A 13,960-nucleotide genomic window follows, 5' to 3' on the forward strand; every position below is an offset into this window, starting at 1 on the left:
CACCAATGTGTTTCACTGTTGACATCATTCTCCAAAATATTTGAGAAGCTGGTGTATTATAGAATAGTATCTCTCCATGGCAACAACAGTGTTTTTAGCAAATCACAATCTGAGTTTCAGATGGGTTGCTCTACTGAGAATGTAATTTATATGTTCACTCATCAGATTGTACAAGCATTAAATAGTAAAATGGCACCAGTTTATATTTTCTGTGAACTCTCTAAGGCATACAACTGTGTGAATCACAGTATTCTAATAGATAAATTGATGTCTTATGGGATCGATGGTATAGCTAACCAAAGGATAATGTCGTATCTAACTAAAACAATTCAGAAAGTTGTAATTAGTAATTCAAGTAATGTAGTTCAGGGACATAATTCTGACTGTGGAGAAAGCACATAAGGAGTTCCCCAAGGTTCAATCTCATATATGTAAAGGCTCTTCCATCTAGTATACAACAAGTAGAACTAGTTCTTTTTGCAGGTGACACTAGTATTGTAATCAATCCAAGCATACGTACAGAAACTGAAGAAATGGTAAACAAAGTTCTTAAAAGTATCACTGACTAGTTTTCTGCAAACTTGATTGATGGTCTCACCACCAATTTTAAAAAAGATACAACATATTTAGTTCTGCACGTCTAGAGGTATTACATTAATGATAAGTGTAACACAAGGTGAGGAAATAATAAATAAGGTCGAAATTTCTAAATTCTTAGCAGTCCATATTGATTAGAATTTAAACTGAAGAAGAAACACAGTTTGAAACTCCTCAAACAATTTAGCGCTGCCACATTTGCACTTAGAACCATTGCAAATTTTGGGGAGGGGCAAATCAGTAAGCTTACGAAACTTCCTGGCAGGTTAAAACTGTGTGCCGAACCAAGACTCGAACTCGGTACCTTTGCCTTTCACGAACATCTTCTGCGAAGTCCTGGAAGAAAAGATACTACGGAGACGTGGCTTAGCCACAGCCTGGGGGATGTTTCCAGAATGAGATATTCACACTGAAATGGAGTGTGTGCTGATGCGAAACTCCCTGGAAGATTAAAACTGTATGCTTTGGTAGCTCAGTTGGTAGAGCACCTGCCTGCAAAAGGCAAATGTCTCGAATTTGAGTCTCGGTCTGGCACACAGTTTTAATCTCCCAGGAAGTTTCATATCACCACACACTCCGCTGTAAAGCGAAAATCTCATTCTAGAAATATCATGCATAATTTCATACAGTAATGGCTTATGTAATAATGTTCTTAGATAACTCATCTTTAAGGAAAAAAAGTTTTCATTGCCCAAAATCGTGCTGTAAGAATAATATTTGGTGCTCACCCATGATCATCTTGTAGGCATCGGTTTAACGTGTTGGGCATTCAGACTATTGCTTCACGGTATATTTAAACCTCATGAAGTTTGTTGTAAATAACCCACTACAATTCATAGGGGACGCTAAGCTACATAATTATATTACCAGAAGGAAAAATGACAGTCATTACTCCACATTAAGATTATCTTTAGCACAAAGAGGGGTGCACAATGCTGCACCAAAAATCTTTTATCACTTATCCAGTGATATAAAATGTCTAACAGACAGCAAAGTAAAATTTGATAACAAACTGCGAAAGTTTCTCCTTGACAAAACCTTATGATCTGTATAAGAATTTTTATTACTGTAGTGTGAAAAGATGGTGGGTAGGGATTACTAACTCGTATATCTTCTTACTTTTGGAAAAAAAAAGAAAGCTTAGAATGGTCAGAATGTAACTATGTACGAATTAATTCGTAATGTGAATGTATAATGACTCATTGCCCATCATTATGATCTATTGTGCAAAAGGGTCCATGGAACATGTAATCCACTAACTAACAGTTGTTATATCCTCTACTTCTCTTGAAATATCAAATTAACTCAGCCTCTTCTTCAGTCCTCCTATAGGCTTTTCTTCCTTCTGGAAACATCTCCACTCACTTCAAGTAATTTTTATATATGTGTAATGTTCGACTAAGAGCTCACCAACACGTTCCACTCATTTACTCAGTCTGCAATTACCCCAAAACAACTTCACTTTAACTTCTTCTCATTACACTGCTCCCTCTTCTCCACGCATCACACTATAGACTTTGTCTCAAGAAACTTCTCCTTTCCTCCTTACTCTTCCTACCTTAGAGTACTTTCATCTCTCTCACACTCTTGTTGCTCTAGACTGTCTTCTCTTTCATTGCAAACATAGATGATAGTTATAACGTTCTGGGCATAGTGGTTCAAATCAAAAATTTACATGAATATTACACAAACGTCAACAAAAGTAATGTATTTCCAAATAAGGTGTCATACATGCATATATACAGACTTTGCACTTGGCATTAATAAAACTCAGTTATAGAACATGAAGTGACATAAAATTGAGAACACAAACAATAAACAAAATATTATTGAACTGAAACATATTATTTACATTGGACAGAAATCTCCGTCACATCTCTCCCTGAAACTTTCGTAAAGTTCAAATAGCTTTATGAAAGTTTCTGGCAGTTACTGTCATTAATTAGATTAGTATTATATATTTGACCATTTAAAACAACTTCAATTATTCTTAATTCATATCCCCACTCATACCTCGTTCGTTTATAAGCAAGGTGTGACATTGTCTCGCTTCGCCTGTTAGCATCAGCTGGTGACAAGCACATGGCTGACACTACGTCTTTCATTCATTCACATCTTGTCACTGCACTTGATACTTTCTTACAATGGACAAACCACTCCTTTAGGCAACACAACTACTGTCTGGCACATTCAACCATCTGTAGTGGATTGTAAATTAGCAGTGCCAGCTCCAATCTGTCTGAACACATCTCTCTTTCATACATAGACTTTGTTATATTGAGTCATTTCACGAACATACATAGAATAAACAAAGAAAATACTATTGCAAATAATGTCTTCTAAGCTTCCTTTCTTAATAAATCTCCTGTAAATGCACCCACTTATTGGCCTCTTTCACATATCAGTATCACCTGTTTAATAAGTACCTTCATAAATCGTTGCTTCGTTAGAAATACTAACATTTTGTCTTGACAGGAAGCATTTTCTCAGTACCTTCACCTTCTTCTTCTTCTTCTTCTTCTTCTTCCATCTTGTCAGTAACACTCCTTTCCTCATTATGAAATAAATCCGGCTGCAGTCACTGACTAACTCAGACTGCTCTACTTATGTGATATCTTGCCTCTTCAGATGCATATACTTGCTAACAAAATTTTCTGCTGTTGCTAATCTCTTCAGTTTCTCATCGCTTGCTTCCCTCGGCTCTCATTGCACCTCCTCCTCTTCGTCTTCTTTCTTTTCTTCAGACCCTTCATTTTCTTTCTTCTCTTCTTCCTCTTTAGTGCTATCTTCCTCTACCTCAAGACTATCTCCTCCTCTTCCACGTTCTTCATCCTCTAATTTATGTGTAGTCACATAGCAATATTACTATCACCTCACCTTCTACCTTCTACAACACTATTTTCCTCTTCTCTGTTACAGATTCCTCTTTCTCCTCTCCTGCACTTCTGCTTTTCGTGATTTACTTCTGTCTTCAGCCTCTGTCTTCTGCACTGTCTTTTAGTCTGTTTTCATTGCCAATATGCGCTCTGTTATCGGAAGAAATGGTCCATATAATTTAGCTCTTATCTTTTCTTTGTCTCTTCTTCAGTTGTTATTCTACTTCCACCAGTTACGAAGACAGTTCCTTAAGTACGTGAGTTCTTTCTTCTTCTCTTGTTTCTTCTCTCCTCTTTCCATCATTACATTCTATTCCTTCCAAAAATATTTTTCTTCCTATTACCTATATGTCTCTCTCTTGTTTTTCCACCTCTGGGGTTTTCTAAACAACTGGTATTTAATGATTCCCCATTTCCCCGGTTGACAAGTGTTTCTGCAGCAGATAACTTCTATTCAACTTATCTCCCGCCCTACATTGCCGCTTGTGACGTCACTCCTGTCAGTGTATCTTCCAAGTTACTAAGAGTTCGCTTCACACACTTAATCACTGCGTGTAACGTCACTTGTGTTTTTATTTTTAATGCTCATCCTGCTGCGCTGATTGCTGTATATGATTCCTTGAAACTTGCCAAACAATTTTCACAGTAGTATCTAAGGTTGATTTCTTGCTAACTAGCAGTTACTGCCTCATCTTCTCAGCATGTTTAGAGCTCCTGGTCCTGACTGTTGCCTCGCATTTGTGTAGATATGCTGATAATTCCATCTCCTCTTATCGTCCTCTTCCAATCTTCTGTTATTCCTCTTCTTGTTTGGTCTTGTATCATCACCAACTATAAATCATGCATGTCCATCGTAGTTTGCACATTGCTCTGGTGTATGATTACCGTTAAAGTTGGCTTCTGCCTATTCCATTCTTCTCATATGACCGTCCAAATTAGTCCATAGCTCTGTGCCTACCGATACACAGATTTAGATGGTTTTCTCCACAGTCCAAAATCTTTACTTCATTGCTTAAAAACAAATCCATGCTCACTAACTTGTTAAGCATGCTCTGACACTAGGCTGATATACTGCCCCCCACCCAAAAAAAATAATAACTGAAGCTCCAGATAAAACCTCTCGCTACATTTTCCTGGATTTCACGTGATCAAACTTTCCGAGTAAACTTGTGGATAAACTCCCTGAATATTTCACATTGATCCTGTGCTTTCTATGCCCAATGCTGGTTGTCTTTCTTCATGAGACTACAGGATGCCTGTATTTGACTCACTTCACTCCAACGTACCAGTATGTTCTTTCATAGGCCCTGCATGAAATCCGTAGAATGGACAGATCCTATTTTTAAATTCCAGATAACTGAATTTTGCCTTTTCACAACGTCAATCGTATTTTTCGTGCGGTACCATCAACAATATGCAACCTTCTTCTGTTTGTGGAATCATCATATTTATTTCTTGTTCCACTGCCGTGGTACATTCTAGTAGAGTTTCTACTTTGTTTCTCCCTATCTGCTTAAGCTGTTCAGATATCTTTGAATCCACTTGATCGCTGACATTTGAGCATTTTCTTTCAGCAACCTGTTCAGATTCTTCTTTTGTAGCTCTGATGTTGCCTTCTGCTTCCCGCCACCGATTTTTCAGCTCATTTTTCGGTCTTACTGCCACTTCAGCAATAGTTAATTCCAAATTAGCCAGACCTGATATGATTTTACTATCGAGTTTGCTTTGGTCTTTTCGCATTTAATTTGGCTTCTGTCACTTCTATTTTCTTTTCTAATTTCCTTTACATAGTTTTTCTAATTTTCTTTGACCATTTTTCACTTCCATTTCTAATCGACCTAAAATATTAAGTACCAGCCACCTAGACATACTATTGGTGTTCATTTCTCCCAGAGGCACCACTACTATTGCCGCATTTGTTTTCTGATTCAGTTCTTCCACTTGGCCCTGTTTCTCCTTGAACAACTGTACCCCTAGTCAGATTGTTGAATTCACGTAAACTACCGTGTCTACACAAGACACAATGTGAGTGGACATAACTTTTGCAACATGTGTGTGAAGTGTACATGTTCATCAGCAATGTCTACGCGTAACATCAGACTGTTACAACCGGCCCACATCATCACGTTTTAGGAAGTAATGTCGAATGGAGGTGTTGTATGTTGGACTATTGTTTATATCGTTGTAGACGACGTCACACTGTGGATTACGACATATTCTACTCGAATTATGTACATCACCACTTCAGATTACAAAACTAAGTGATGTGGTATTGAAAAAAGTCTCGTCAGTCTCCACTCAGATAAATTCACATCCAACTATGTACACAGTGTATAACTGCTTATTGTCCACAACGAACATTCTTACCATTTCTCTGTCTTTCGCTACCTTTTCCTCCTCCTCTTCTATTCTTATTCCCTTCTCACGACTGCCAAAGTATCAAAATCTAAGTTCAACGGTGTTTCTTTCAAATTTGAGTGCCATGTGGCCGTTTGTAAGAGTAAATTTTGAGGTTTACGTTAATTGTACCTCCTTTAACGTATACATATTACATAATAAAGCATTTCAATATCTTGTAAGATCTTTCTCATAAATTTATTTTTCATTTTCATCTGATTGTTCAGATCAGACTTGAAGAATGTCTCTTTCGTTTACAGGGTGGCATAATACCAGCTATACAGACGATTGTTTGCAGATGGGCACCAGATCACGAAAGGAGCTTGTTTTCCATTATTTTTCTCGGTAAGCGTCAACAAAATGTAATTCTCTGCAAACATGTGACTAGTGTGTCTACAGGCCTTTGGACCGCAGTTTATAAGCGTAGTGCCATAATATGCTAAGCAGCGTTTGCGTGACATCACACACCCTGGTTGCCTACAAGCAGAGGCGAGCGTGGCATTAGGGATGGGAATAGGCGCCTGAACGCGCGCGCACACACATATGTAAATATATAGCAATCTGTAACTCCTTCTTAAGCGTTGCCTCTTTCTTGGAAGTGGGAAATTAGAAAGCTCCTGAGCTAAAACACATGCACACAAACACACATTTTCCCCTCCCAATCACAGTCGCACAATTTTACGTATGATGAAACCCAGTTTTAGTCATCGTGTTCTCTGTAGCCCTCATTTGGTGACAAAACTCGACTGAAGATCGTCTTTGTACCCATTCCGTACAAGGTACAATGCGCTCTCAAATTAAATGCCACAATGTTATTTCCATATCTAAACAGTCTATATTATTTATCAATATGAAAGTTTCTTCTGACTTATTTATTGGCACTACTGGTGTAACAATAATTATGCTCACTTGATGGAAGACAAAATGTATCCTCAAATAATGTGCGACAATGATTTTCCCATATCTAAATTTCCTGTATTATTGTTTATAAAAGAATATGTCATTCACTTTATTCTTACTACTGGTGTTACTTACGGGTTGAGTTACAGCTGAAGCCTAAAACCTGAATTCCGATCTTTATACCCAGTTGATACAAGGCTCAATGGAACCTCAAATTACGTGTCACATTGTTCTTTCCATATCACACACACAGAGACACACTGCCACTCATAATCACCAAGACAGATTATAGGGGAAAGGATTGGTTCAACAGGTGAAAGCCTTTCTTCTACTGTGAGTCTCGGGAGTAGTTGTATCTTTGGATAAGGTTCCGCACAGAGGAAAGTTCGATATCTGACTATAGATGAAAATTCGATTTTTACATCAAAGGTAAAATAGCACTATAAAATAAACAAAAGTTGTTTGTATTACTTATCATAATATCTAAAGATATGTTTTATACTGGTACAAAATTCATGCTCACTTTATTTGCACTACTGGCGTGATTTACACGTTAATCTACACTTGGCACCAAAAACTTGGCCGTGATTCGAACCTTGTACCAACATGGTGCAAAGTGCAAAAGCTTCCTGCACTACACGGCTATGAACCTCAGAAGCAGTAATATCTTTAGAGAAGTATAATATTACTGATATTGACAAAAAATATTATAAAACTTTTTAATCACTTCTGCTGATGGAAAAGCTCCTAAAATGGTAGAATGGAGCATAGAAAATTTTCACTTGTTAATAATGAAGTTAACACGGAGCATAGATTTAAGTTTCAGGAAGTCGTTTCTTAAAGTATTTGTATGGACTGTAGCCATGTATGGAAGTGAAACGGGGAAGATAAATAGTTTGGGCAAGAAGAGAATTTCGAAATGTGGTGCTACAGAAGAATGCTGAAGATTAGATGGGTAGATCACATAACTAATGAGGAGGTATTGAACAGAATTGGGGAGAAGAGGAATTTGTGGCACAACTTGACTCGAAGAAGGGATCGGTTGGTAGGACATGTTCTGAGGCATCAGGGAATCTCCAATTTAGTATTGGAGGACAGTGTGCAGGGTAAAAATCGTAGAGGGAGACCAAGAGATTAATACACTGAGCAGATTGCGGTAGGTACTGGAAGATGAAGAAGCTTGCACAGGATAGAGTAGCATGGAGAGCTGCACCAAACCAGTCTCAGGACTGAGGACCACAACAACAACAACAATAATGAAATTGCATTCCGCCATCCAGCATCAGATTCCCACAGACAGACGAGAATGTTGGCCGACGGCATTGTTTAGACTTTAGAGGCCAGTGACAGATCTCAGAATTATGCAGTTTGCGTAATTACGTTGCCCAGATACTGATAGAAAAGATCGGTAAAAGAGATCTCCGGGACGCTGAATAAAAGTTTGATAAAGAAATTGCCAACTGAACACAAGTGGCGTTCAATTGTAGCCACCATACAATTCGTCGGCGACTCTCCATCGCTGCAGCTTGAAAAAGTTCTAAAATACAACATAATAAATTTAGATGCGGCATTAATGGAAGAGGAAAGTCGGTTTCTTGATTCAAACGTGGCACTTATAATTATTTAACCAAAAGTTGCAGATACGGGAGCGACACTTACATTTTGTGATACAGCTATCGAAAACAAACGAGAGAGAGAGAGAGAGATCACAGCTCCTACTTTTATTAGTCCAAAACAAATTACTGCGACAGCCTTCGACTTGCTTTATAGAGCATTCTTTTTAAATTAAGTTTCAATGTATAAACATTTCTCTGTAACATTCTTTATCAGAACAGCACAAAAATACATCCCCTATATTAAATCATGACCTTTTCTCCTCACTTTACAGATTTATTTACACAGGAAAAAATTATTCTTAATGTCATTTAGCATTACTTAAACGTTTGGAACACATTTTATTAATTATTCAAAAAGTATCATTTCAGAAGATTCTCTACTGAGGAATATTCAATCTCTGGCCGTGAACGAAAACTGAATCCTTGCACCAAAAGTAAAATAGAGTTTAAAAGAAAGGAAGAATTGTTTGCATTGCCTATCAAAACACTTCAAGATATATTGTTTAATTTACACGTTTCGTATTGTTTACTAGTTAGATAGACGCGATCTAGGCCTACATGTTCCGACTTATAAAGTTTAAAAATCTGATCAAACACACTTGATAACGTAAATTCTCTGAAAGCAAAGTAGTTACTAATTCATTCTTCTGTCATTGTATCTCCAAATCCGTACAGAAACAACAACAACCTCACATAAGACCCTTGTGTCGTTTTTGTTTACATATAGCCAATCTCGCGTCCTTGTCAAATTTAAATCATTCTTTATACTTAATTATTCTTTAGAAACTGACCTTGAGTGAGAAATGTGGGAGCTGTTATGGGTAGCGAGTAGAGGGATTTGTTGCCAGTCTTGTAGGAAATATTTTCACTGGGGGAAGGGGGGATGCAGCGGGGAGAATGTTGGGAGAACAGAAGAGGCTCTCTCCTGAAACTACAGAATATGCAGTAGGAATATTTTGATTAGGGAACAGGAAAGAAAAATCTGTGCCCTTCAGGCACAGTTGGAGGAAGCAAGGAAGGCACTGATAATGATCAAGGGAGATAGGGGGAGTAGGGCGGTTGGGAACTGGCAGCTGGTAGGAGGATAGGAAGAAAGAGAACCTGATCTGACAGTTTTATCATCAACATCAAAGACAGTTAGCTACCACTACCAGAGTTAAGTGGAGAAGAGCCTAGGGTAGCACAAGGAGCAAGAAATGTGCAACACACTTCAACTGAGGCCAAGAAGCCTAGGAATGTACAAAGTGTTAGGAAGAAGAAAGTTCTGCTGCTAGGTAGTAGCCATGTAGCCATGGGTGAGGTGTAGGCCCTCAGTTACAGGAAAGTTTAGGGGCAGCGTACCAGGCCACCAGTATCTTCAAGCCAAATGCAGGGCTGTCATGTGATAGAGGACTTAGGGTCTTTATGTAAGGATTTTACAAAAGAGGTCCATGTAGTGATAGTGGGTGGGATGGGAAACGATTTGGACAGGGATGGGGCATATGACATAGGTGGTGACCTGGACAAGATAGCTTCCCTGACTCATGGCACCAACGTAGACTTTGTTGAGCTGTTCCAGCATCATAATCGACCACACCTTGACGGAGCTGTGAGGCGATTCAATGTCGAGTTAGTGATGGCTCTGAGGATAGCCAACTTTGCTCATGTTTCTCTGGTGCCCATCAGGACTATCGACAAGGGGGTTTCACTAGGCATGGCCTACACCTAAACAGGACTGGGTAGGGAAGGTTCACGAAAATGTTGGGGGGGGGGGGGAATCTCGGGCCCACATGGTCAAATACCTGTTGTCATGGGTAGGAAAAGTAAGTCTTTCTAGGATATATCGAGACAACAGGTTCCCCTGCCTAAAGGATATCTCCAGCACTTTAAAAAATATTGAAACAATCACTCACAAGACAGATTTTAACACTCCAAATATCATGCATACCGGATGTCACAGAGAAAAACAAACCACTGGAAAGAGTAACATGGGGCATTTCAGAGACTTAACAATTCTTCATAAAAACATGCAATCAATAAGAAATAAAATACAGCTGCTGGAAGTTGAGCTCCAATCGTTGAAGTGGACAGTAGTTTGTGTTGCTGAGTGCTAGTGTAGAGAGACAGAAATTCAACACATAGTATTATCATTGTATGAAAGGGCAAACTCTAACTGCAGAACTGCTTCAACAGGTGGAGGATCATGCGTTTATATCGGAAAAGTAACACAGTTCAAATCAAGACATGATCTCAGTACAGAAATTGAAGACAAACACTTTGAAATGTCAGCTATTGAATTAAGAGGGCTTGATATCACCAAGAAATTAATCATTTTGTGTTTGTATGGATCTCCCAGTGGTAGTAAGGACACTTTTTTCAATAAATTAACAGAAATTCTAGATAAAGTCTCAAGCACAAAGGTCAACATAATTTTGTGTGGGGACATAAACATCAACACTAATATCATAAATGAATCCAGCAGCACCCTCATATATACCCTTCAAAGTTTTGGCAAGACCCTATTGGTCAATAGTGCAACAAGGGTTACTACAATGACTGCATCAGTAATTGACCATGTGACCACAAATATGGACATGGAAAAATGTGATGCAGCTGTAAAAGATCTCAGACTATCAGACCATCTCTGTCAAATAACAACAGTAAAATCAGGCATCGAATCATTTTCAAAACTACAAGCCTACAAAGACACATATCAGAAATAAAAAAAAAGATTTTTCAAAAGACCTAGCAAAACAAAGCTAGGATGAAGTGTATAAGGAAACCAAGGTGAATATGAAATTCTCCACATTATTTAAATTGAAATTTGAAAAGGCATTTCCAAAAGTATGCATGTCTGTATCAACATCTCACAAAAACAGATGGATAACAGCAGGTATTAAGAAGTCCTCCCAAACACTTAAATATCTGAGTAACATGAAAAAGAGTTGCAGTGATCCATTATTCTTAAATTTTTATCATAGATACAAAAAGATCAATAGAAAAGTCATTTAATGACAAAATAACATATAATGCAGAGAATAAAAGTGAAGCAATCTGGGACGTTATAAAAAAGGAAATGGGGAGAGGCAAACAAATGCAGAATAACATGCTGCTAAGGTAGGGGGATAATGTAATAAATGATCCACAACACTTAGCAAACTATTTAAACGAGCATTTTTCAAGCGTTGCAGAGAAGTTACACCAAAAATTCCCCAAAACAAATATAACACCTGTAAATAATGTTGCACTAAATACAATGCTGTTACTTCCAACCACAGAGAATGAAGTCAATAAAACTGTTCCAAAACTAAAACATAAGAAGTGAGTAGGCTTAGATGAAGTACCAATGTGCTTACTGAAACAATGCATAGAGATTATACAAGGCCCAATAACAAATATAATAAATGCATCCTTCACATCAGGGACATTTCCAGAGCAGTTAAAATAGCAAGAGTTGTATCTTTGCTTAAGAAAGGTAATGCAGAAGAATTACTGGCCCATGTCCCTGCTGTCACCATTCTCAAAAATAATAGAAGCAATTATGAAAGACAGATTAATGAATTACCTGAATACATACTATCTTTGAAGCGAATCACAGTTTGGTTTCCAAAGTGGCAAAAATACGGAGTCAGCCACAGTAGAATACACAAAAGATGTACTTGATACTCTTGACAAAGATGAGTGTGGCACAGGCATAGTTTTGGATCCTTCTAAGGACTCTGATACAGTCGACCACAAGATTCTATTAAATAAATTAGAAGCATTAGGAATAGGAGGGGTAGCTAATGACTGGTTTCGATCATACCTAGCAGATAGGGTACAAAGAGTAGAGATACACATACTTCAAATAGATCCAAATATTTAGTAAACCACTTATCAGAACCAAAATACTTTAACACTCTGCCGTCCGGCGACAACACGGTGATATTGTGCGCGAAATAGCAGTCAACGGTCGCCGACACCACAGTGGTGTCGTGAACATAGTATCGAGCAGTGGCCGGCGACTGTACTTTAGTATCTTTTCCATTCTGTTGGTGTTTTGTTTAGGTAACAATAAGTTACACATGTCAACAAGTTTTTTTTATTTTTATAAGTACTTGTGCCCTTTCATCATGGCAGATGAAAGAGACAATACGATTTTTTGTGATGAAGGTGCAGAGAAAAACTTGGAGGTTGCCACTACATCATATATGTCTCATCGTGATCCGGTTGACAGACTTTCCAGTCAAGTAAACAGCACCAAGTAATAGGCCTACATATTTCCGAAACGAATAAATGAAAACGAATAAACTGCTATGTATGTTCCAAAATCAAAATCAAAAAGAACAACAAACTACATGAGTAAGTCTTGTGGAGTTGAGTTAAATCTTGGAGTCTGTTTTGCTGCATATCATATGAAAGAGAAATACTAAGTACCAAAGACAACAGAAATAAACAAATATATGAAACAAACAAATTTTGTATTTATTTACATACGTAAATCTTCGAAATTTCATGAAAGTAGGGGAACAGGGGTGAGAACTTATGAGAACTAACGATGAGATAATAATCTCCCGATAATGTCAAGAACAGTCGGAGACAAGCCAAGTAATCCGAATTAGCGCTGCCGGCGCCAAGTGGATAAGTTTTACGTGACGTGCAGAAGGCAAAAATCTTAATGTAGGGGTTCTACAAGGTAGCATAATAGGACCAATACTATTCCTGATGTACATCAATGACTTTCCTGGTAGTGTTACTCATGGTGAACAATTTCTCTTCGCTGATGACAGCAATATTATAGTCACCGAGAAAAGAAGAGAATTCCTTGCAGAGAAAGCAAATGAAGCGCTCAGGGAAGTGACATTGAACATAAAGAAAACTAATGCCATGAATTTTAGTTTGAAGAAGGAAAATGACAATGTTAAATTAAATGTAGATGGCACCTCTATAGACTGTGTAACAAATGCAAAATTTCTAGGAATGAATATTGAGTCTCAGTTGAAGTGATGTGAAAACCAAGCGAACATACAGTTTTCAAATTCCAGGAAAGAGCCATAAGAATAATAACCAAAAATAGCAGTTCAGACCATTATAAAGACCTATTCAGAACACTGGGATTTTAACTGCTCCATATGAATACATTTACCAGTAAGCTGTACACATCAAAAATAACATTGGTAATTACAGCACAAATGGCTCTGTCCATGACCATGGAGCAAGAGCTGTCTCAACTTACATTTACCAAGAAAAATAAACCTAAAACTCAAAACAGATTTTCTACCAAGGAATAAAACTGTACAATAAATTACCAAAAGAGATTAAAGAAATTGCAAAATACACTTATTTAACAAGGCAGCTAAAATACCTGTAATGTAATATATTTTATACATCGAAGGATTACTTAGACAAAACAGAATAGGGGTTTGGTTAAGAAAGATATACAAATCAATAATAATAATAATGATTACAAAACATTCAACATTCCACATAACACTTTCACAATTTTTCCTTCTTTTTACCTTTTCTAGAAAAACCTACCCCTCAAGCTACACATAGCACAATACTAACACCTCTTCCTCTTTCTGAGCTCAACATCTCACTCATTATAGAGGGATG

At 37.7% G+C, this 13,960-nt stretch overlaps 1 protein-coding gene across 1 annotated transcript in view; it reads left to right on the forward strand.

The window, feature by feature from the left end:
• Positions 1-13,960, forward strand: part of LOC126176490 (sialin-like) — a 116,185-nt gene that overhangs the window by 35,278 nt on the left and 66,947 nt on the right. Inside the window, exon 4 of the mRNA XM_049923645.1 lies at positions 6,131-6,215. Within this exon, the coding sequence (XP_049779602.1) occupies positions 6,131-6,215 (85 nt within the window). The remainder of the gene's footprint in view (positions 1-6,130; positions 6,216-13,960) is intronic.

This window comes from Schistocerca cancellata, chromosome 3, assembly GCF_023864275.1.
Source record: "Schistocerca cancellata isolate TAMUIC-IGC-003103 chromosome 3, iqSchCanc2.1, whole genome shotgun sequence".
Taxonomy (NCBI): Eukaryota; Metazoa; Arthropoda; class Insecta; order Orthoptera; family Acrididae; genus Schistocerca; species Schistocerca cancellata.